The 25,306-nt window shown below is 40.0% G+C and overlaps 1 protein-coding gene across 2 annotated transcripts; it reads left to right on the top strand.

Annotated features, from left to right (window-relative positions):
- The first annotated feature begins 100 nt into the window (after positions 1 to 100).
- atp5f1c (ATP synthase F1 subunit gamma) lies at positions 101 to 21,412 on the top strand. 2 transcript variants are annotated; one of them, XM_072241281.1, is made up of 9 exons: positions 101 to 205; positions 3,848 to 3,882; positions 5,166 to 5,297; positions 7,550 to 7,754; positions 10,213 to 10,356; positions 15,066 to 15,130; positions 16,794 to 16,949; positions 18,849 to 18,945; positions 21,268 to 21,412. In XM_072241281.1, the coding sequence occupies exons 1-9, from the start codon at positions 165 to 167 to the stop codon at positions 21,269 to 21,271; spliced, it is 879 nt and encodes a 292-aa protein (XP_072097382.1). In that variant the 5' UTR covers positions 101 to 164; the 3' UTR covers positions 21,272 to 21,412. The 2 variants fall into 2 exon arrangements, with proteins under 2 accessions (XP_072097382.1, XP_072097383.1); XM_072241282.1 differs by lacking the exon at positions 21,268 to 21,412 and having other exon boundaries at positions 18,849 to 18,949.
- The last annotated feature ends 3,894 nt before the right edge of the window (positions 21,413 to 25,306 follow it).

Here is a 25,306-nt window from a genome sequence, read left to right on the forward strand (position 1 = left end):
CTGGGAGTTGTAGTTGATGGCTAATTCCATTGAAGAGCAACGGAATATTTTGACAATACAATTCCCGGAGGACATTGCGGCGAGGACGGGTGCCGGGACGTGGGAACGATGTACGACGCAGGCGCGTTTGCTGCGGGCTGACCTTCAGCGGTGGCGGATTCACCATGTTCACTAGAACAGGCGTCCTGGTTTTTGTGCCCCAATGGTAAATTACAAAAAGCTAACTCGGTTTGTCCGTGCAAATCGTCGCGTTTTCCATCTCTCTCTTTGCTTCTAAATGGTGTGCTGCTGTGTGTTTGTTTTAATTGTGAAGTGAGCTGACCCCAGGTGGGGTGGATCGGGTAACTAGGCCTGTGAGGAAGCTTGGTGGAATGGGAGGTCTGCTTGCTGCCTAAGCTCGTTTACTTCAACTTTCCACTCAGATTTTGTTTGCTACAATCCCCCTTTCCAGTCTGGACAGGGAAGGTCTTCCTTACGATGTATCTGGTTTCCAAAAAAAAAGTAAATAAATATGAAAAGCATCAAAATTAAGTAGTGCTCATCAAATCTGTCGGTGTCTGAAGGAAGAAAGACCTTTTATGTGGGACTGTTATCAATTTATTGTGTATTAAGGGAGGGAAAACCCGATAAAGCATCTAAAACTATGATGGGCATAGGCACAGTAGATAGTTTTTATTCCTGAAGATGGAAATGGTCAAATATTAGAGGGCGTAGGTTTAAGGTGAAAGGAGGGAAGTATATTTCCAAGGTGTTATTTTTTACAAAGTGGTAGGTGACTGGAACCTGCTGCCAGGGTAAGTGGTGGGAGATAGGTACGTAGATAAATGGGGGTTGAAGGGATGTAGCTCACGTGCAGGCACGGGGTGAGTCTAAATTGGTCAGCTCAGACATATCAGAAAGGCAGTGTCCATTATTAAGGACCTCCAGCACCCAGGCATGCCCTTTTCTCACGGTTACCATCAGGTCAGAGGTACAGAAGCCTGAAGGCACACACTCAATGATTCATGAGCAGCTTCTTCCCCTCTGTCATCCGATTCCTAAATGGATATTGAAGCTTTGGACACTACCTCACTTTTTTTAACGTATGGTATTTGTTTTTGCACTTTATTTTAATCTATTCAATATATGTAATTGATTTACTTGTTTATTTTTTTTCTCTCTGCTAGATTATGTACTGCATTGAACTATTGCTGCTAAGTTCACAAATTTCACATCACATGTTACTGATAATAAACCTGATTCTGATTCTTAATCTGATTCTGATATGGGCCAAAGGGTTTGTTCCTGTCTTATAATATTCTATATTCTGTTCTCAGAATTAAGTAAAGTAATATGGGGGTTAAGTTGCAAGAACAATCAATGCCCAAAATTCTAACCAATCAATCAGTGGGCATGAATTCAGATCCAACCATGAAAGTAGGGGCATTTTAAATTCAAGTAATTCAATAAAAATAGAACTAAAAGTGTGTATCAATAATGGTGACTACAAAGCTGCTGAATTGCTCTTCAGAGAAAGCAACCTGTTGCCCATACCTGGTGTGGGAATGACACAAGTGGTTGAATCATAATTGTCTTCTCAAATGGCCAGGAAGCATCTACGTGCAGGGCAATTAGGGAGAGTGAAGAAAGCTTGATTGGATAAATAAAATGAACATCAGTATATACTATTAGTTAGACTGCATGTGTCTTCATATTAAAGCCGTTCTACAGAGATCTTTGCCTCATTTGGGCTGCAGTTGCAAACTCTCAAAGAAATTTTTTAAAATCCACTAATTGATACAAAATATAAGTGCATTTATAGATAAAACTAACAGTGTCATTTTGCAATTATACTAGTAAATAATTAGCCAAAATATAACTTTGAAATTGTGTAACATAAATCATTTACATTTTTTTGGAAAAAAATCAGACCAGCAGAACAGGCTACTTGAGTGATGCTTATTGCTTAGAGTTTCCAGGTTTAATTTTATATTATCTGTTGGAAAGCTATCTCATTGAGACTACAGCATTTAATGTTCTGTAAAACATTATCTTTCTGTTGAAAGACCAGGAGCTTGGATCAGGTGGAATGCTTTCTCTATCAGATGGTATAAACCACAATGATCTTCCATGCTGTAAATTTTTGTGCATGGTGCATGTAAAAGTAGGTCATTGATGGATCCTTTGTTGCATTTGTTATCTGTTTAACAAAAAAAATCATTCAATATCATTGCAAAAATTGAAAATGTGTGAGAGGTCTGCTTTAAAATTGGATAATAGATGACCAACAGTAATTGTTCTCAACAATAACATTTTCACTTTGAAGATCAGTAATATTGGAGAGAGAGAGATCTGGTTTACATACTTTTTCTGTTGAGGCTAAAGATTGCAGTTGAAAGTTACTGCAAATATGTTTGGTTGGAAATATCTCGTATTTTAATGTTTTGTGCAGATACTTTGGTCTGATTTAAAATATCCAAAGAAACAGCTGTATACCTTGTCAATTTCATATGTAGATGATGGATTTTCAGTAGCCTGGGCTGCTCACCATGGACTCTCAATCCCTTTATATTTCCACCACCATCAGGAAGGTTTGCGAGGGGGGACTTCATTTCTTTCTTGAACAGAGACCTAACTGCTTCCCTTACTTCTGAACACTCATTTGATTATCAAATTCATCCTCATACTTCGCTACTTCTCCTTTGACGTAACACTCACTTTCTTTAGGTGAAAAGTTGCTACAGAACTCCCTTGGATCCTGGCTATGCCTGCTGTCTTACTGGAGTCCTTGCTCCAGACTTTTTTGGGCCCACTGTTTCAATTCCTTCTCCAATACACTGGCATTTGCATTGATGCTATATCCTACACCCAGAAAGAACACTAAAAAGTGATCATCTTTGCTGCCAATTTCCATCCTGTTCTCATGTTTCTGTTATCCATCTCTGACGCTTTCCTTTCTGGTTTTATGTCTTCGTCTCAGGAAATAGACTGGATACAAACCTATTTCACAGGCCCATAAACTTACCCAACTAGCTAGACTGAACGTCTTCTCAACAATGCTTCTGTAAGTTTTTTAGTCACTTCTTCTCTGTCACAATTGTTCCATTGAGGCACTTCACAACTTTCTGGCATGAACATCGAATATATCTACTAGACTTGAGCTGCTCACTCATCATTGCCCGTTATCCTGCTGATATCCATTTATTGCCCCCATTTGTAATGCTGTGCTAATAGTCAGTATTCATGCTCCTTACCAAGCTCTGTATGAACTGTTGTCTTGCACCTCAACACCATTGCAAACCCACCCCCAGCCAGCTCTGCCCTGAAATCTGACATCCTTCCAGCTTTCCCAGTATTCTTCCTTAGTTCTGAGAGAAAATTCCTGACTCAAAGCATTAACTGTTTTCTCTTTCCACAAATGCTACTTGACAGGATGAATTCTTCCAGCACAGGTGTCCCCTCATATAACTTGCTGGTGTATTTTATACAAAATATGCCTGTGTCATAATCAATACATTACAACACCATTAAACACTCTTATTTTAAGCCTCTTATTTTACATGGAACCCAACTTTTTCATTGCATCGTCAGAGTCAGGATTGCCAGCAGATAAGTTGCTTTCTGTTGGTCTTTTGCTAGATTTTTCAGGTATAAAAATGGATCTTAAAATCTCAAAAATCTCAAAATGATCCCCATGAGCACAAGACCAGTTAATCTTATTGCACAATTACCCTTTTCATTATTGTGACAGAATGACTGAAATCTATGTTATTGTTTTCTTTTATCTTACTACATATACCCAAAAAACTCCAGACTTGCCTGTTTTATTTTAAATTTTATGCTAATATCTATTCTGTTGGTGTTACAGGGGTCAGGTCCGAAACATGGCAACTCTGAAGGATAGTAAGTATCATATTTTCATAATGACAGAATATTGCTTTACTAATGATTTGCAAGATGCAGATATACATCGGAATAATACACTGTAGCTTTCAAAGATTTTAAGACTCCTGAAATGTAATACTTAAAGGTTTCTGCATTGACATCTTGCTTGAGGAGCAATGTAACTGGTAAAATTGGGTGTCAGTTTGGAATTTCATACGGAGCGAGATCGTGTTGTTGAAAAAGCAAATTTTGTTAAGTAAAGAAAAACTGAAGTACTTAGGTCAGGTAAAAACATTGGTGATAGAATCAGTTAATATTTCAAAAGAGGGCGAATCATTTGATACTTCAGGTTGCTGATCTTCCTTCTGAACTGAAGGTACTAGGTTGCTTTCCCTATTTTTCACCATTTTCTGTCACCTTTTATATCTCCAGCATCCAATGTCATCTTGGTTCTAAAATAATATAAGCATTTCTCATGAATCTTGGACATGTACATTGTGGCTTTAATGTATCTCACTGGGTGACATGGTAGCATAGGATTAGCGTAAAGCTTTATAGTGCCAGCGATCCTGATTGGGGTTCAATTCCCACCGCAGTCTGTCAGGTGTTTGTACATTCTCCCCATGACCACGTGGGTTTCCTTTCAGTGCTCAGTCTTCCTCCCACGTTCCAAAGATACACAGGTTAGGGTTATTAAATTGTGGCCATGCTATGTTGGCGCTGGAAGCATGGCGACACTTGAGGGCTGTGCCCAGCAAAATCCTTGGACTATCGTTCTGAGGATTGTGCTGGAGGCAGCCCACACGTGTTGTCATTTGTTCGTCATTGATGCAAACAGTGCACTTCACTGTATATATTTTGATCTACATGTGACAAATACGTTAATCTTTCTCTTTATCTTTATCTGCAATCTTTTAGCTTTACAATAAGCTTAGAGGTATTAATGGCATGGTTGGCTCTCTTCTAATTAATTTTACCAAAATAAATGAACATAACTTAATACATTCAAAACAAATATTTTGTATTGTGACATGATCGAGGTTATTTTCTATTTTTAAAAAGAATGTAGGAGTCTGGTATAACATTGGTGTACTGCATACTTTTTTTTACAAAAGCATAATCTGATTGCAAATCTCAAATTTGCTCAGTTTAAATACATTTTCACTGAGGGATAATTGTGTAGTTTTGTGAGTCACACAAAAGAAATTACTACAAAATTTCATTAAAAAAGCTATTACAGTTAATATTGCATTGTAGTGTCAATATAAAAACTATCTGATATTATATTTGTCTGTTTTCAGTTACCAGGCGCTTGAAGTCTATCAAAAATATCCAAAAGATCACCCAGTCCATGAAAATGGTGGCTGCAGCAAAATATGCAAGAGCTGAGAGAGAACTGAAGCCAGCAAGAGTTTATGGAACAGGAGCTCTTGGTACGATAACTGCGGCATGCAATTTCACTTTAGAGTTGTGGAAGAGATTGTCTTCCAAGTCATGGATTTAACCTTTGTGGCAGCTAATGTTCAGCTGAGTGTTTTTTGCAGGATTGCCAAGTACGTAGTATTTTGAGGGGCAGGGGACAAGGACAAATCTGTGGTTTTATTCACTGCAGGCTTTTCCCACTGAGGTTGAGTGAGACTAGAACTGAACGCCATAGGTTTGGGGTGAAAGGTGAAATATTGAAGGGGAGCCTGAGGACGAAGTCCTTTACTCAGGGTGGTACAAGTGTGGAACGAGCTGCAAGCAGAAGTGGTGGGTATGGGTTGGATTGCAATATTTAAGAGAATTTTGGATTAGTACATGGATGGGAGTGGTATGGGCTGCTATGTCCAGGTGCAGGTCAATAGGACTAGTCAGAATAACAATTCGGCATGGACTAGATGAGCTAAAAGGCCCCTTTCTGTGCTGCTGTGCTTCTTGATTAAGCAGTAAACCCAAAACGCTGGTGGAACTCAGCAAGTTGACAACATCTATGGAGATGAACAAATGGTCAACTTTTTCAGGCTGGGACTCTTCATCAGAACTGGAAAGGAAGGGGGAAGAAGCCAGATTCTATTATGCCTTTTTGCTGTCAGAGCTAAAATAAATTGGTTTGCTAATGTAACATCTTAAATAATTTCATTAATTTGAAAGCGACTATTAATTTCTCGTTAGTCCAATAGGGAAGGGGTAGATTATATAAGCGGTTAATTATAGGCCATTCTTTGTCATAGCAGGTTTTCTTTACTGAGAACTGTTCACAACTCAGACGGTTCACATTGGAAATCCAGTTGCCTGGCAATATATTTAAACAAAAACATGGACAAGCCAAGGCCAAAATGTAGTTAAACTGGGGTGTCTAGCTCAACTATTCAGACATTGCCGCAAATTGAATTTCCACATGACAGAAGATACCTGCAGCAGCTGGCAAATCCATCCCCCAAGTCTCCCAAACAGGTGATTATAACTTGGGCAGCTCCTATAAACAGTGACTTGTAACACAAATGAAGTTCTTTTGCTACACAATCCAGTCTGCATCATTTGAGACATTCTCACTCCCTTTTTTGTGATTTCTAGCACATTTCATGCTCCAAGTATGTTGCTTTATTTTAATATTATATAACAGATCTGAATAAAGCAGAGATATCAAGCATGCTGGCACAATCAGGAAACTAGCAGTCAAATGGGCAAAGATGTTTTGGATAATAGTCCTATTCATTTAAAACATTCTCCCAAACCTACTCACATTAAGTGCAGTCAAAAGTGTTGTTGCTCTCCATGCCTTTGTGGCAAATCAGGCAGCAAACTTAGCATTTGACTGTTTTTTTCGAGGCCATTGCTTGCTCAACGCTTAACCCAGCACGGATGGAAAGCTTGCAAGGAGCCGGCCAGATTTGAACCCGGGACCACTCATCTCAAAGTACGGCATGAATGTAGGTGGGATCCATGTCACAGAAAGCAAGCAGGAAAAGATTCTGCTACTAAGAGTGAACAAAGCACTAGGGTAGCAATGTGAGACGAACATGTGATTGAATGGATTGTTATCTAGTAGGATGTGGCTATTACATAGGCAGTGCTTGGTGTTCATCCTTAATTGCCCTTGAGAAGGATGTGGTGACAGCTGAATGGGTTGCTCAGCCATTTCAGAGGGCAACTAAATGTCAACCAGGTAAAGGCTGGGCAGAAAAGCTAACAGATTTCCACCTCTAAGAGCATCATTGAGAAGTGTAGTATTCCAGATGCCATTCCATTGGGACTAGTGTCATTGTAAGTGGTTTGGGAGTTATTGAAGGACGTTCAGAGCATTGAAACTGATGATCAAACAAAGTTAAAGATAGTAATTTATATTCATCCTGGCTGGATTTTTTTTTATTTAAGTATGCGTCTCAGTCTTGGTAAGCTAATCACCTTGGAGCATTGAGAGATTTGTTTTGTGGCATGTATATGCATCTTGAGAAATACCTTGTAGCTGTGCGTGCTTGCTGTTTCTCTTACTACAGGTCTTGAAACTGGAGTCTACGGCTGGCATTTCCTCAGCTTTCCCAATGTCTGATTTTTTTCCATTATAGAGCAATTTATAGGATCTTATTGGCTTGCAAGCTTGGTGTTTTAAATAATTGATGTTATCACCAAAAACAATTTACAACTGTTTTTATACAGCACTGCATAGATGCAACCTTTTAATGTTTGCTCTGTTTCTCCCAAGCTCTGTATGAGAAAGCAGAAATTCAACCCCCTGAAAACCAAGCTAGACACCTGATTATTGGAGTATCCTCTGACCGTGGTCTATGTGGTGGGATCCACAGTAACATTGCTAAAAACATAAGGAATCAAATACAGGAATTGACTTCTGCAGGTAAAGAGATCAAGGTCGCTACTATTGGAGAAAAGCTAAGAGCACTGCTGTATAGGTAAGTATATCGTGGCTTTCTGAAAATACATCCTTGAAAAATATGAAGTTCATAGTGTTTTAGCCAAAAGCACATTATGCTGGTCTTTTGGTATAAATGTTTATTAAATTTGATTTCCTGGTGATGTTCCGTGCTTTGTAGAACAATCTATGTTCCGTGCCTATTCTGGTATCTGTCCCCCACTTTTCCTTCGCTACATCGACGACTGCATTGGCGCTGCTTCCTGCACGCATGCAGAGCTCGTTGACTTTATTAACTTTGCCTCCAACTTTCACCCTGCCCTCAAGTTTACCTGGTCCATTTCCGACACCTCCTTCCCCTTTCTAGATCTTTCTGTCTCTGTCTCTGGAGACAGCTTATCCACTGATGTCTACTATAAGCCTACTGATTCTCACAGCTATCTGGACTATTCCTCTTCTCACCCTGTCTCTTGCAAAAACGCCATCCCCTTCTCGCAATTCCTCCGTCTCCGCCGCATCTGCTCTCAGGATGAGGCTTTTCATTCTAGGACAAGGGAGATGCCTTCCTTTTTTAAAGAAAGGCGCTTCCCTTCCTCCACTATCAACTCAGCTCTTAAACGCATCTCCCCCATTTCACGTACATCTGCTCTCACTCCATCCTCCTGCCACCCCACTAGGAATAGGGTTCCCCTGGTCCTCACTTACCACCCCACCAGCCTCCGGGTCCAACATATTATTCTCCGTAACTTCCGCCACCTCCAACGGGATCCCACCACTAAGCACATCTTTCCCTCCCCCCTCCCCCCTGCATTCCGCAGGGATAGCTCCCTACGCAACTCCCTTGTCCATTTGTCCCCCCCGGTCCCTCCCCACTGATCTCCCTCCTGGCACTTATCCGTGTAAGCGGAACAAGTGCTACACATGCCCTTACACTTCCTCCCTTACCACCATTCAGGGCCCCAAACAGTCCTTCTAGGTGAGGCAACGCTTCACCTGTGAGTCAGCTGGGGTGATATACTGCGTCTGGTGCTCCCGATGTGGCCTTTTATATATTGGCGAGACCCGACGCAGACTGGGAGACCGCTTTGCTGAACACCTATGCTCTGTCCGCCAGAGAAAGCAGGATCTCCCAGTGGCCACACATTTTAATTCCACATCCCATTCCCATTCTGACATGTCTATCTACGGCCTCCTCTACTGTAAAGATGAAGCCACACTCAGGTTGGAGGAACAACACCTTATATTCCGTCTGGGTAGCCTCCAACCTGATGGCATGAACATTGACTTCTCTAACTTCTGCTAATGCCCCACCTCCCCCCCCGTACCCCATCTGTTACTTATTTTTATGCACACATTCTTTCTCTCACTCTCCTTTTTCTCCCTCTGTCCCTCTGAATATACCCCTTGCCCATCCTCTGGGCCCCCCCCCCGTCTTTTTTCCCGGACCTCCTGTCCCATGATCCTCTCGTATCCCTTTTGCCTATCACCTGTCCAGCTCTTGGCTCCATCCCTCCCCCTCCTGTCTTCTCCCATCATTTTGGATCTCCCCCTCCCCCTCCAACTTTCAAATCCCTTACTCACTCTTCCTTCAGTTAGTCCTGATGAAGGGTCTCAGCCTGAAACGACGACTGTACCTACAGATGCTGCCTGACCTGCTGCGTTCACCAGCAACTTTTATGTGTGTTGTTTTAGTAGAGGTGTTAGTTTATCATCTTAAGTGCTTTACTGCACTCTTTAACAAAGTAACAAAATGTGAATAATTTAAATAATTATTTTCCAGAGTATCACTTTAAGACCTGTGTAACATTTCTTTGACTTTGCCCTGATATGCAGTGCAGAAACAGGATCTTCAGCCCAACTGATTGATGTCAATCAAGGTGCCAACCTGAGCTAGACCCATTTGTCTGCATTTGGCTCATGCAAATTCCTGTGCTGGACGGATATTACTTGTTGGATGAATATTCAGTACATTACACTCCCCAAATTTAAACTGAAAATTGAGTATTCATATTTTCAGAGTGAAGAATTGGGACGATCCTTAAGATTTCTTACAAAACATTAATTATATATTTGAATTGGCATTGTTGTTATTGAAACAAACAACTATCTGCAAAATAATTTTGAGTTCATTCACTCTTATTTTTAAGGTACAGTTCCACTGATTTATAGCAGTAACAATCTTCAATTACAATAGGCTAAAGGTTTATGGAAGTTGTAAAACCAAATTCAAAAAGTACTGAGAAGTTAGCATATAATTGTACGATAAATACAAGATGCCAGACTTTTAACCTTTTGCGTCCACCTGGCTTCACCTATTACCTTCCAGCTCATCCTCCTTTCTCGCCCCCCCCACCTTTTCATTCTGCTGCCTGCTTCCTTCCTTTCCAGTTCTGAAGAAAGGTCTTGGCCCAAAACATTGACTGTTTATTAATTTCCATCGATACTGTCTGACCTGCTGAGTTCTGTGTGTGTGACCTGGATTTTGTTTTAAATTGCAGAAATTATGGAGGTAATATCCTGTTGATGTTTAAGGAGGTGGGCCGGAAACCACCGACATTTGGTGATGCTTCATTCATTGCCACTGAGCTCCTCAACTCGGGCTTTGAGTTTGATAAAGGTTCTATTATCTTCAACAGATTTAAGTAAGTTTGTCAGAATGAACGTATTAATGCTGTTTTAAAATTTCTGCGTCAAAACCTGTACCTTGCTTGTCCCCATCCAACACAGTTACCATGCCTCATGGCATTGTTGAAGTGTTGTTATTATCCAAAACTGTCTCCTTTATTAAACTTGCCATTGCCATCACTCCTGTTTACCTACTCCAATTGCTGCTGTAAATTTTGTGTGGTACTAGTTCTTATGGTCCATATCTTATAAGACATAGGAGCAGAAGTAGGCCATCGAGCCCATCCAGTCTGCTCCACCATTATGTCCTTACTTTCATTTTCATTTCCTCCATACGGACTTTTGCCTTGATTATCATTACAAAATAAATTTCTATTTTAACAGTAACAGTATAGTGCCCTAATTCCATTGACTGAACGTAGAACAATACAGAACAGAGGCAGGCTATTTGGCCTGCAATGTTTTGCCAAACTAGATAAAAAGCAAATCAGAAACAACCAGACAGTAATCCCTCCTACCTACACCATGTCCATATCCCTCCATCTTCCTCACATCCATGCCTATCTAAACGTCTGTTAAGCCTCTAATATATTTGCCTCTACCTCCATACCAGGCAGCGCATTCCAGGCATCTATGACACAGAGTAAAAAAACTTGTCTCTCACATCCCCCTTGAACCTATTCCCTTTCACCTTCAATGCATGCCCTCTGGTATTAGGTATTTCAATCCTGGGAAACAGCTCCTCTCTGTCCACTCTATCTATGCCTTTCATAATCTTGTAGACCTCTAGCAGTAGTAGCACTGCCTCAACATCTATCATCAAAGATCCCCACCTCTCTAGACATTCAAGGTACTCTCATCTTTCCATCCCCATTCTTCCTTCTAACAGGAACATGCCTTTCCTATACTCTGTGCCATTGATCTTTAAACACCCTCTACACGTCTGATGTGGACTTACCAGAGTAAAGTTGTTCCCAATTAAAACTTCATTGTTCCTACCTAATGCCTGCGTAATTTGGCCTACTCCAATTTAAAACTCTTCCTACGAGGATCATACCTGCCCTTGTCTCTAGCTATCCTGAAAGTTAAGGAGTTGTGGTCATTGTCGCATAACTGTTTATCCACTGAAAAGTCAGTCATCTGGCCAGGCTCATTACCCAACACCAGGTCCAGTATGACTCCTCCTCGCACTAGGCTGTCCATATATTGATTTAAGAAATGCTATAACCTTATAACAATTACAGCACGGAAACAGGCCATCTCGGCCCTTCTAGTCCGTGCCGAACGCTTACTCTCACCTAGTCCCACCGGCCTGCACTCAGCCCATAACCCTCCATTCCTTTCCTGTCCATATACCTATCCAATTTTTCTTTAAATGATGATATCGAACCTGCCTCTACCACTTCTACTGGAAGCTTGTTCCACACAGCCACAGCTCTCTGAGTAAAGAAGTTCCCCCTCGTGTTATCCCTAAACTTTTGCCCCCTAGCTCTCAACTCATGTCTTCTTGTTTGAATCTCCCCTACTCTCAATGGAAAAATGCCTATCCACGTCAACTCTATCTATCCCCCTCATAATTTTAAATACCTCTATCAAGTCCCCCTTCAACCTTCTACGCTCCAAAGAATAAAGACGTAACTTGGTCAACCTTTCTTTGTAACTAAGTTGCTGAAACCCAGGTAACATTCTAGTAAATCTTCTCTGTACTGTCTCTATATTATTGACATCTTTCCTATAATTCGGTGACCAGAACTGTACACAATACTCCAGATTGGGCCTTACCAATGCCTTGTACAATTTTAACATTACATCCCAACTCCTATACTCAATGCTCTGATTTATAAAGGCCAGTATACCAAAAGCTTTCTTCACCACCCTATCCACATGAGATTCCGCCTTCAGGGAACTATGCACCATTATTCCTAGATCACTCTGTTCTACTGCATTCTTCAATGCCCAACCAGTTACCATGTACGTCCTATTTTGATTAGTCCTACCAAAATGTAGCACCTCACCTTAGCATTAAACTCCTTCTGCCATCTTTCAGCCCACTCTTCTAACTGGTCTAAATCTCTCTGCAAGCTTTGAAAACCTGCTTCATTATCCACAATGCCACCTATCTTAGTATCATCTGCATACTTACTAATCCAATTTACCACCCCATCATCCAGATCATTAATGTCTAGGACAAACAACGTTGGACCCAGTACAGATCCCTAAGGCACACCGCTAGTCACCGGCCTCCAACCTGACAAACAGTTATCCACCACTACTGTCTGGTATCTCCCATCCAGCCACTGTTGAATCCATTTTACTACTTCGATATTAATACCTAACGATTGAACCTTCCTAAATAACCTTCCATGTGGAACCTTGTCAAAGGCCTTACTGAAGTCCATATAGACAACATCCACTGCTTTACCCTTGTCAACTTTCCTAGTAACCTCTTCAAAAAATTCAATAAGATTTGTCAAACATGACCTTCCACGCACACATCCATGTTGACTGTTCCTAATCAGACCCTGTCTATCCAGATAATTATATATACCATCTCTAAGAATACTTTCCATTAACTTACCCACCACTGATGTCAAACTTACAGGCCGATAATTGCTAGGTTTACTCTTAGAACCCTTTTTAAACAACAGAACAACATGAGCAATACGCCAGTCCTCCGGCACCTTTTCTAAAGACATTTGAAATATTTCTGTCAGAGCCCGACTTCCCTCAGGGTCCTAGGGAATATCCTGTCAGGACCCGGAGACTTATCCACTTTTATGTTCCTTAAAAGCGCCAGTACTTCCTCTTCTTTAATCATCATAGTTTCCATAACTTCCCTACTTGTTTCCCTTACCTTACACAATTCAATATCCTTCTCCTTAGTGAATATCGAAGTATTGTTCAAAATCTCCCCCATCTCCTTTGGCTCCACACATAGCTGTCCACTCTGATTCTCTAAGGGACCAATTTTATCCCTTACTATCCTTTTGCTAATAATATAACTGTAGAAACCCTTTTAATTTATTTTCACCTTACTTGCCAAAGCAACTTCGTATCTTCTTTTAGCTTTTCTAATTTCTTTCTTAAGATTCTTTTTACATTCTTTATATTCCTCGAGCACCTCATTTACTCCATGCTGCCTATATTTATTGTTGATATCTCTCTTTTTCCGAACCAAGTTTTCAATATCCCTTGAAAACCATGGCTCTCTCAAACTCCAGAGTTACAGAATACACTTAACAAAATCATGTTTTTATTTTTAATTCTCCTTGCATTCTCATTAAAGGTCCCAGTTTATGTTAGGGAAGTTGAAATACCCCCATGACAACAGCCCTATTATTTTTGCACATTTCCTTAATCTGATTACATATCTGTTTCTCAAATGTCCCCGTGGCTCTGTAGTACAATCCCCTCTGTGTGTTTGCACCTTTCCTGTTCCTGAGTTCCATCCAAATGGATTCCGACCCCTTTATTATGTCTCTCCTAAGTGCAGCTGTGATATTATATCTGATTATGATTACTAGTAACCTCTTCCCACCCCCACTACCATCTCCTATCTTTTCTAAAACTTCTAAGATCAGAGGACACAGCCTTTTGGAATGTTAGAATGGAGATGAGAAGGAATTTCTTTAGCCAGAGAGTAGTGACTCTGTAGAATTCATTGCCACAGGCATCTGTGGAGGCCAAGTCTTTATGTATACTTAAGGCAGAGGCTGATAGATTCTTGATTGATCAGGGCAAGAAGGGATACGGGGAGTGGCGGGGGGAAAGCCTGGAGATTGGGGCTGAGACAAAAAATGGATCAGCCATGATGAAATGGCAGTAGAGACTCAATCGGTCAAATGGCCTAATTCTGCTCCTGTATCATATGGTCTAATCGAAAACCTGGTGCATTCCTGCCCCTCTCTCAACCAAGTTTCAGACTGCTTTTGTGAAATTTTACTTTATTGTAACTCAATGCAGGTATCCAATTAGCTTCATAATCACTATTATAACTCTCCAAGGACTTGCCTTACTGATAACATTTGCAGGCACATGGCTTGCTTCAAGTGTATTCAAGAAAAATTCTAACTCACTGTCACCTTCAGCATCTGAGCAATGTGATAATTGGTTTACAGCTACCGAGTTACAGTGAAAATCATTTGTTTTTGCATGCTGGCCATTCAGATCATTTCACTAGTAGAAGGGTAAAGCAGTAACAGAAACTAGTACATTCCAGTCTTGATGAAAGGTCTTGGCCCGAAACGTGGACTGCTTACCCTTCCGTAGAAGCTGCCTGGTCTGCTGAGTTCCTTCAGCATTTTGTGTGTGTCATTTTGGATTTCCAGCATCCACAGAATTTCTCATGTTTGTGGAACAGAAACTGATGTTACAGCTACAGAGAAAGTGCAGTGCAGGCTTGACAAAGTAGGTTGTGAGGTCAAGAATCAATCTTATCATATATGGGGTCCATCATATTGTACAAGATGTCTGAATGTAAAACAAAAACATTCAGCTTTAACAAGAGAAAGCATTAACATGAAAACAACATGAGGTTACTCATTCTTACCTAATGTACTATTCAAAACTGACTCGTAAGACAAACTATTGTGTTGACATTGGCCATTGAACTTTTACTTGCTTTCAGGAACAGGCAATGTCAATGCGCTTAGCTAAGCAATCCTCTAAAGATTGCCCATGATCCTTACCTTGAATACTGTCACAATTGAATTATATTTATTTTTAGATCTGTGATTGCATACAAGACTGAGGAACAACCAGTGTTTTCCTTCGATGCCCTGACAGGTTCTGGTGAGTAAATATGCTGCCTGCAAGATAATTAAATGAATTTACTGTTACAAGTTTATAAAAATAATTGAGGAGAGAAAAAGCATGATATCTCAATTTGTACTGAATAAAAAGTCATAGAGTACAGAACATTACTGCACGGAACAGTCGCCACAGTGTAGGATCTTTTACCCTACTTTAAGCTCAATCTAACCGTTCTCTCCATTTTTCTATCATCATGTGCCTTTCTAATAGTTTTTTAAGTAATACTCATGTGGTATTTGGGTTGGCTGGTGGCGTAGTGAGATCAGCGCCGGGCTCGAGAATGGAGGTTTCCGAGTTTGATCTAGTGACAGACCGCCCCCGTGCGCACTCGCCATCCGCGCCGAGTTGACGTCAAGCTCGCAACTCGGCCTTGTAAAATAGCACTGCAAAATGTCTGTGCGAGGAGTGGCGCTCCATACAGCCTTTAGAACTGCGCCTTGCAAGGCATGAAAATGCCCGACGCTGGCCTCTCAGGTCTGAGTCGACGTCATTGTCATCATCATGATGTGTATTTGCCTCTTTTACTTCCCCTGGCAGGGCATTCCACACACCCATCCCTCTGTGTAATGAACTTAACCATGAAATCCCCCATACCTTAAGAAATTATTTCCCCTTGTATGAGACATTTTCAACCTGGCAAAAAGTCTCTAGCTATCCACTTGATCTATACCTAGCCATTTGAGTTTCATATTTATTACTTTTGTGCAAATTTGTGGGTAGATTCTGTTGACAAAGCATGTACCACTCTTCCTATTTAAATTTCAAACTGTTCAGGTCCTGTGTCTCCCATTCTGAATCTGATTTGTGCTGTGTGACTCAGCTTACAGCGAGTAGGTGCACATTTATTCCTTTGATTGGTGGAGGCTGACAGGGTGACACCCGTAACAAGTGGTCTGTTCATAGGAATTCTAGAATTGTCGAGTATTAGAAGAATCGGTAAATATCTATTAGGCTCCTCATTGGGTGATTGATAATATGTTGGAAATCATAATCTTTTCTGATCCTGTGTACTAAGTTGAGATCCCATTAAAAATTGTTGAAATACTGGGTTATCATCGAGGCCCAAGGAAGCACAGGCTATACGCTATTAAGAGAGCTAGTCACTCTTTCATGAATCTTCCATGCACCAAGTTTCTTGATGCCGAATGCAAGATGCAATTCTTTTGAATGTCTTTCACAATTTGGAGAAAGTTTACTTTTTATGATAAATAATGAGCAGTTCATTTGGTAATTATTTCCTTTAAATTTATTAATTATGAATTATGTATGTTTATGCATAGTGGAATTGATTTCTGAATTTCATAATAAAAAGTATTTACAATAATTAACCATATAATGCCTTTTTATTCTTGCATTTATAGCAGTGCATTTCATGTTAAATTACATTATTTAAATCAATAACAATGTGTCCCCCTGAGGTGGTACATTACTACAACAAATGAGGGGCGTCCTCACCCAGCCATGACAAACACATGATCATAAAGCCTAAATGTGTTTAATTATACTTACATTTTGTGTGTTGGGATATATATATAACGCAAAATGTGGAATATGGTGCAATTTTTTTCGGATGATCAAGTTATTTTACTTGTACACAGCGGAAGTAATCTGGCTATTAACCATATGTTAATTTTATTTCTAGAGAACATGAGCGTTTATGATGACATTGATGCTGACGTTCTGCGGAACTACCAAGAGTTCTCTCTGGTGAACATCATCTACTTTGGGTTAAAGGAGTCTACTACAAGTGAGCAGAGTGCCAGGATGACTGCCATGGATAGTGCCAGCAAGAATGCCGGTAAGGAACTTGCATCAATTTAGATGATCGTTTAGTTTAACATATTTATCTACTGAAAAGATGAGGTGTTATGGTAAATGAAGATTCATTTTCCGGGTACCCCGTGCGCAACAAATTAACCGTTCTGGACAGGTGACATAAGGAGCATTACAATTCATCCTGAGGTTCCTGGATTTAAAAAGAAACAAGTTGTCCTTTTTGATTCAATAATTTGTGAACATTCAGAGAGGTCATGGGTTAGGGTGGGACACGATTGAATAGTGATTTGTGCTCTCTGAATGCCTGCATGACCTGCGTATGACACAATAAAGCAGGCAGTGCCAAAACGTACATATCCAAGAAAAAAAGAATCTGTACCTTCAGAAGCATTGAAAGTTACTTTTGATGAGGAGAGAGATTATCTTTCTGACCTTGCCATGTTCATACTGTTTCGTGACAAGAAAAACTTGGGATATCCCTCAGTAGATTGGAGTTTCTGAAGAAGCAAGTTGGAGGGAGGATGCATCTAGTCTTTCATCTCATGGTTGTTTGGATTGCTTTTCTTTTGTTCCAGATGTTGACTGTATTGTGTTAAGGTAGATATTCATTTTGTTTCTAAACTTTTCTAAATTGTGCATTTAAATTTGAGAAGCCCCTGTCAGGGTAATATCATCAGTCCAAAATATTCCTGTACTACTTATTCTCATTGGGCATCTCTAACTGCTTCCAAGCATTGTTGTCCAATGCAATCCTGCATCTATGTTCAGCATTGTATTCACTCTTTAATACCAGAGTGCCATGGTAGTGTAGCGGTTAGTGCAACGCAATTACAGCTCAGGACATCGGAATTTCAAGTTCAGTCCCAGCATTCTTGGTAAGGAGTCTGTATATCCTCTCCATGGAATGCATGGGTTTTCTCTGGAAGCTCCGGTTTCCTCCCACAGTCCAAAGATGTACCGGTTAGTAGGTTAATTGGTCATTGTAAATTGTTCTGTGATTAGGTTGGATTTAATGGGGGGGGGGAGGGTTGTTGGGCGTCACGATTCGAAGGGCCTATTCAATGTTGTAGCTCTAAATAAATAAATAAATATGCATGATGTTATATTTCAAAATAGGCTGGTTCAGCTGTAAAAACTCTGGTACCCTGGGTTATATTGTTCTCTCTTGACCCCACCTTACTATACAATTATTCTCCTCCACATGCCTTGCCTCTAATTCTGAGTAGAGAAGAGGTACTTGCCACCAGGATGGGAAACTTGGAGGAGTGAAAAGCCATCTATTCAACTCTTAGAACCCTTGCACTTTTAATCTGCCTCACCGCATTTACGCAGCAGTTTAATCTGGCATTTTATGTATCTCCTTGTCCTGCAGTTTGGATAAGATGTGTTTGCAATTGACCATTTATCTCAAATGTTGACTTTCCAGATGGGAGCAATGTTTGAACAGATTTAATGTGAAAGCAAATAGTTTCAGGTAACTTGGCGCTGTTGGTTGATAAGTGTTTTTTTAATATAAAATGCAGAATATAAGGCAGCATGTAGCAGATGGTACATTGCTTTTCAGTGCCAGCAATCACCAATCAGGGTTCAAATTCATGCTAATGCTTGTAAGGCGTTTGTACGGTCAGCCCATGATCCCATGAAACACATTCTAAAGTGTACACTTAGGGTTAGTAAGTTGTGGGCATGCTATGTTGTCACTGGAAGTATGACAACACTTGTAGGCTATCTGCACAATCCTCCCCGATTTGACTTGACGTCAATGATACATTTCACTGTATGTTTCAATGTACATGTGACAAAGCTAATCTTTTAATTTTATCTTTGAATACTATTTACTGTAAGAAAGCAGAGTTCCAAATGTTGGACAAAGAAATGATAAAGGTATAAAGGAAATAATGTGACCTGTTGTTGAATTTAGCTGAAATCATTGACAAGCTGACGTTGACGTACAACCGCACTCGCCAGGCTGTCATTACCAAGGAACTTATTGAGATTATCTCTGGTGCTGCTGCTCTGTAAGTATTATGCTGAACATGGTTGTGAATTAATGTATAGTGGAAAAAAATAACAGTCAAACTAAAGAACCAAGAAGAAATATATACTGCAAAATCAAATTGAGGCTTTAGGTCAAATCTAGATCCTAGAATGTAAAGGTTTTATTTCAGAATAATTAAGCCAGAATTTAATTTTATGCCATGAACTTTGTTAGACCTTGATTGTCTTGAATACCTCAGACCTTGCAAAATAATTATTGGTTTATAAGTCAGATAGTCTTGGCCATTTCATTAACCAGTTAGGTCATTAAAAAAATATTAAACTTATGTTGCATTACAGTAAATGGTGACTATTTTTGATCCAAAACGAGTGTAATTTGACTGTTCCATAAGATTCCAGAAACTTACAATAAAAATGTACAACCAGAAATTTCATTAATGAAACTTACATTTTTCTTGCAAGAACCAAGAACCACCATTGTGCTACTTCCTGGAGAAAGTCAGCAGGTCAGGCAGCACCAATGGAAAAGAATAACCAGTTGACGATTCGGGCCAAGACCCTTGGTCAGGACTGGAAAGGAAGAGGGAATACGTCAGAATAAAAAGCTCTTCTTCCCCTCCTCCACCTTTTTATTCTGGCATCTTCTCCCTTCCTTTCCAGTCTTGGCAAAGGATCTCGACCAGAATCATCGACTGTTCATTCATTTTCATAGATGTTGCCTGATCTGCTGAATTCCTCCAGCATTTTGTGTGTATTGCTCTGGATTTTCAGCATCTGTAGAATCTCTTGTGTTTATATTTAATACTGCTCCTTTCCAAATACCTATTTTCTTTGAAACACGAATTTGCAGCTTAAATTTTTTCGGGCCTGGGATTCCATGCACAGAATAATTTCTGCAATGTTCTTTTTGTGGCTAATTTCTCTCCCCCTCCCCCTCCCCCTCCCCCTCCCCCTCCCCCCCTCCCCCTCCCCCTCCCCCTCCCTCTCCCCCCTCCCTCTCCCCCCTCCCTCTCCCCCCTCCCTCTCCCCCCTCCCTCTCCCCCCTCTCCCTCTCCCTCCACATTATCTTGTGTTCTTTGGAAGAAATGTTCTTAGAACACTTTTCATAATCTTGAATGTTTTGATCATATAGGAATTCTGCTTCTCACTCTATTTATATTTTACCAATTAAGTTGCTTTCCCTTTCCTCATCTCAGATATGTATCTGTTCGCATTTATACAACTAATTGAATCTGGCATCTAATTTTCTATTTTACATAGTTTTTAGTAGTTCACCTTGTTGTGTGTCTACTTATTATGTGCCCCTGTCTGGTTATGTTAACTCTGTTAACTCATTGCTTGAGATTTGTGTGGCATTAAATTACATTCAGTTAGAGGTTATTTGTACCTTATTATTAGTTATACTGAATGAATGCTGCTGCGATTAAACTACACACCTACATTTCTAGATATAAGGCCCTAATTAAATTGCTTATCATGGATCTTGCATTGTCTGTCTTCTGTTGCAATGGACTGGTTCATTTGAAGACAGTGTGTTTTAAGAGAGCACCCTCACTCCTGGGCTCTGGTGCCTGTTGCTAGACCCTCAACCACCCTATTTCAGATCTGTTTCTGCAGCAGACCCCACAAACCAAACTAATCAATTCCTATTGAAATTGGAAAAACCAGTTGCAGTGCACCAAGAAATGCACTGAAGAAAGGGTAGTTATTGTGAGTAATGGAATGTAAATATTATTTTTCAGCTGTTTTGTCTACATCTGCAATTTTCGTAGAGCTTTGCACACAGCTTTTAGGATCTGGTTTCCTGTTTCTGTTTGCTGTTTTGAGCTTAATTTAGCTATTGTCACAACTGCATTGCATGTATAACTTCATGAATCATTACTCTGCTTTTTGTTTCTATGATTGCAAGGAGTTTTTAAACTTGCAGCAACATGTAATCCATAGAGGTAATAGTTTATTCTTGCTAATTGCTATTTTTAGTACACATGGAAAAAAGAAAAAAATCTGCTGTGTTAATCATACAACAATTGGTAGTAATGTGTGTGATAGTTTTGCTTCTAGGAATTCAAGCTATTGTAGATAGAAAAAGAATAATCAAGCTTTATTCCAATTGTAGTTGCAAATTTAATTAGCAATGCAATTAGAAGTGCTAAGGCACAAAAGGCAGATCACATTTTGGATGTGTAAAATAAATATTTATTTTAAATGGTATTGAAGTGATTAAATTTTTGATCTGCCTAGACTATGGGGGGGGGGGGGGAGAAAAGCTAAAAGGTTTGAAAACACATTTTGTCTTCAGATAGGAAATAATCTTAAGAGGTTTGCATGTGTTGAATTTGCAGGTAACAATGATGATCCAGGAAGACCTAAATGAAAAAGAATGAAATCCTCCCTGTTCGAAGATTATGATATGAAATTTCTACTGAATTTGTGGAAATCTAAAGTTTGTAAATTATCATACAATAAAACCTGACAGTGAATGACTCATTTTTGTGTTATATCTCTTTCATTGCTAACAGTTAGGTACAGTTTTCTTTGAGAGTAGCATTACATAAATCATTTCCAAGATCTTACTGAGATTAGCCCACTGATTTTTCATGAAACATAATTGTTGATATCTCAATAAACTGCATTTTTCTTAACACTCATGGTCCACTTACTCAGTGAATCCGTATTTTAGAAGTATGTGCTCAGGGAATACTTGCTTCAAGGACACTCAAAAGGAAGGATCATTTACCCACCTGGTACTCAGGTTGTATGATACCGGTAGAGGGTTCGAAAGAAGTTCTACACTGGTTCTTGGACTCAGTTGTTTAATTATTTTCACCCGTGCTGGAGTTAGTTACAGTAAATCCTTTTGGTTAAAACTGATCTTTTCAAGGACTATTTGTGGCACACATATGGGTGCTCCACAGAGAGGGAGTAAAGAAAAAGGGAAACTGGGAGTATGCAATAAGCCGCAGGGAATCAACTGGAGGAAGTCTAATGTGGGCAGTGAAGTGTGACAGTGGAATCTAGAGGAGTCTGCAGCCAATCAGAAGTAGTTTTATTATCACTGATACATTGTGAAATTTCTTTTACAGCAGTAGTACAGTGCAATACATTAAAAATGTATTAGCCACATAAATATTTTTTTTAATTACCATAGATGTTGCATAATCAGATTGAATTAATTCAGAATTTGTCGATTGAAACGTCAGATTCCTAGTTTCCTGGTAATAGCAAAATACTGAAATGTAGTGAACCCAGGCAAGGAATAATACTGTCTGCTTAAGCCACCTTGATGAGCAAAGGACCTTTCAGTTGGCACTGTTGCTTTACTACCAAGGATTTGGAAACAATATGTACTTAAAAAAACAGCTTACTGAGCCATCAGTATTTTTAATCAGATGTTTCCTTTCTATTCATCTGCTTCAGAATTGGGTTTATTATCACTGGCATATGTCATGAAATTTGTTGGTTTGTGGCAGTGCAATACATAAAATATACTATAAGTTACAGTAAAAAATATTTTAAAATTAGTGCAAAAAGAGAGCAAAATTATGAACTTGGACTGTTCCAAAATCTGATGGCAGAGGGGAAGACACTGTTTTTAAAATGTTAAGTGTGTGTCTTCAGACTCCTGTACCTCCACCCCATTGGTAGTAATGAAAAGAGGGCATGACCTGGATGGTGAGGCTTTAGACCACCTGGACAACACAAACTGATGGACAACATCAACTATAGATCAGCATTTAATACCAACATTCCCATAATCCTGACTGAGAAGTTGCAGAACCTGGGCCTCTGTACCTCGCTCTGCAATTGGATCCTTGACTTAATAACTGGAAGACCATAATCTGTGGAATGGTGATAATATCTCCTCGCCGACAATCAACACTGGTGCACCACGGGTGTTTGCTTAGCCCACTGCTCTACTCTATATACACGTGACTGTATGGCTAGGCGTAGCTAAAATACCATCTATAAATTTGCTGATGATACAACCATTGTTGGTAGAATCTCAGGTGTTGACAATAGGGCGTACAGTAGTGAGATATGCCAACTACTGGAGTGGTGCCGCAGCAACAACCTGGCACTCAACGTTAGTAAGTCGAAAGAGTTAATTGTGGACTTCAGGAAGGGTAAGACAAAGGAACACATACCAATCCTCATAGAGGGATCAGAAGTGGAGAGAGTGAGCAGTTTCAAGCTTCTGGGTGTCAAGATCTCTGAGAATCTAACCTGGTCCCAACATATTGATGCAATTGTAAAGAAGGCAAGACAGCGTCTGTACTTTATTATTAAAGTTTGAAGAGATCTGGCATGTCAGCAAATACACTCAAAACTTCTATAGAGGTACCTTGGAGAGCATTCTGACAGGCTGTATCACCATCTGGTAAGGGGGGGGGGGGGCTACTGCACACGCCGAAAGAAGCTGCAGAGGGTTGTAAATCTAGTCAGCTTCATCTTTGGTACTAGCCTACAAAGTACCCAGGACATCTTCAGGGAACAGTGTCTCAGAAAGGTAGCATCCATTATTAAGGACGTCCAGCACCCAGGGCATGTCCTTTTCTCACTGTTACCATCAGGTAAGAGGTACAGAAGTCTGAAGGCACACATTCAGCAATTCAGGAACAGCTTCTTCCCCTCTGCCATCCAATTCCTAAGTGGATATTTAATCCTTGAACCACTACCTCACTTTTTTTAAAAATACAGTATATAGTATTTCTGTTTTTTGCATTATTTTTAATCTATTTGGTATATGTATACTGTATAAGATTTATTTATTATTTTTTTCTTCCATATTATGTATGGCATTGAACTGCTGCTACTAAGCTAACAAATTTCACGTCACATGCCGGTGATAATAAACCTGATTCTGACGGATGTCACTTTTTTGGAAGCATTGCCTTTTGAAGATCCCCTCAATGGTGGGGAGGCTAGTGCCTATGAAGGAGCTGGCTGAGTTTGCAACCGTCTGCAGCTTTTTCTGATCCTGTGCATTGAACCTCCATACCAGATGGTGATGCAACCATTTAGAATGCTCTACATGGTACATCTGTAGAAATTTGCTGGAGTCTGGTGACATACCAATTCGTCTCAAACTAATGAATTATAGCTGATGGTGTGCCTTCTTCATAATGGCATCAATATGTTGGATCCCGGATAGACCATAAGAGATGTTGATACCTAGAATTTGAAACTGCTCACCCTTTCCACTCTGGCCCCTTGCTGAGGACTAGTGTGAGTTCTCCCAACTTCTCTTCATTATGGGTGAGTCTTATCTGGATTGCTATTCTCAGTTTCCTAATGATGACATTCAAAGGTTTAGGAGAAGGGACAGAAATGAATTTGGCAGTAAAGATTATAAATCCTCAAGGGTAGTGAATATAGGCAAAGAATAATAATAATGTCTGCTTAACCCATCTCGACCACCAGCAGAACCTTCAGGCAGCACTGCTGCTTTGTTAATGTATACAATTGAATTAACCTGCTCTTTGTACATAAATACAATGCCAGTAGCTCAGAAAACTGTTGTTAAGCAACAGTTAATCAAGATAATATTTTCCATTAAATTCTTGGCTAATTAAACTGATTGTTCCTGTTTTTTAATTATAACAGTACTCTTTTTCTTTTAATTCTAACAAAGAGTACCTGCAACATTTATACTTTTAGTGTTACAATTTAAGAAAATGAGCATAATTACCAGTAATTTCAACTAATCTTCATTTTCTCCTCTTTTATATAAAAAAAAGTTGTACTTCTTTAGCAACACACAGGCAATTCATTCAGAAATCAGCCATCTTCATGACTTTGGCACTCTAGTTAAGAACCAAGACCAAGAGTGATTTCAAAGGCCTTTCAAGTCTGCCCACCATTTTAGACCATAAGATATAGGAGCAGAATTAGTCCATTTAACTTATCAAGTTTGCTTGCTCTGCCATTTCATCATGGCTGATCCATTTTTTTTTCTTAGCCCCAAACTCCTGCATTTCACCTGTATCCTTTCATGCCTTGACCCATCAAGAAACTAGCAAACTATATCCGACACCTCCCTCCCCTTTCTAGATCTTTCTGTCTCTGTCTCTGGAGACAGCTTATCCACTGACTCTCACCTACTGACTCTCACAGCTATCTGGACTATTCCTCTTCTCACCCTGTCTCTTGCAAAAACGCCATCCCCTTCTCACAATTCCTCCGTCTCTGCCGCATCTGCTCTCAGGATGAGGCTTTTCATTCTAGGATGAGGGAGATGTCTTCCTTTTTTAAAGAAAGGGACTTCCCTTCCTCCACTATCAACTCTGCTCTTAAACGCATCTCCCCCATTTCACGTACATCTGCTCTCACTCCATCCTCTCGCCACCCCACTAGGAATAGGGTTCCCCTGGTCCTCACCTA

Source organism: Mobula birostris, chromosome 23 (assembly GCF_030028105.1).
Source record: "Mobula birostris isolate sMobBir1 chromosome 23, sMobBir1.hap1, whole genome shotgun sequence".
Classification (NCBI taxonomy): domain Eukaryota; kingdom Metazoa; phylum Chordata; class Chondrichthyes; order Myliobatiformes; family Myliobatidae; genus Mobula; species Mobula birostris.

What these genes read in the sequence shown, in the direction of transcription:
- atp5f1c (XM_072241281.1), top strand. Translation starts at nt 165, where the DNA reads ATGTTCACTAGAACAGGCGTCCTGGTTTTTGTGCCCCAATG. An exon ending in TTATGGAACAGGAGCTCTTG is followed by an intron (nt 5,298 to 7,549) that starts GTACGATAACTG and finishes GTTTCTCCCAAG; the next exon opens with CTCTGTATGAGAAAGCAGAA. An exon ending in TAGTGCCAGCAAGAATGCCG is followed by an intron (nt 16,950 to 18,848) that starts GTAAGGAACTTG and finishes TGTTGAATTTAG; the next exon opens with CTGAAATCATTGACAAGCTG.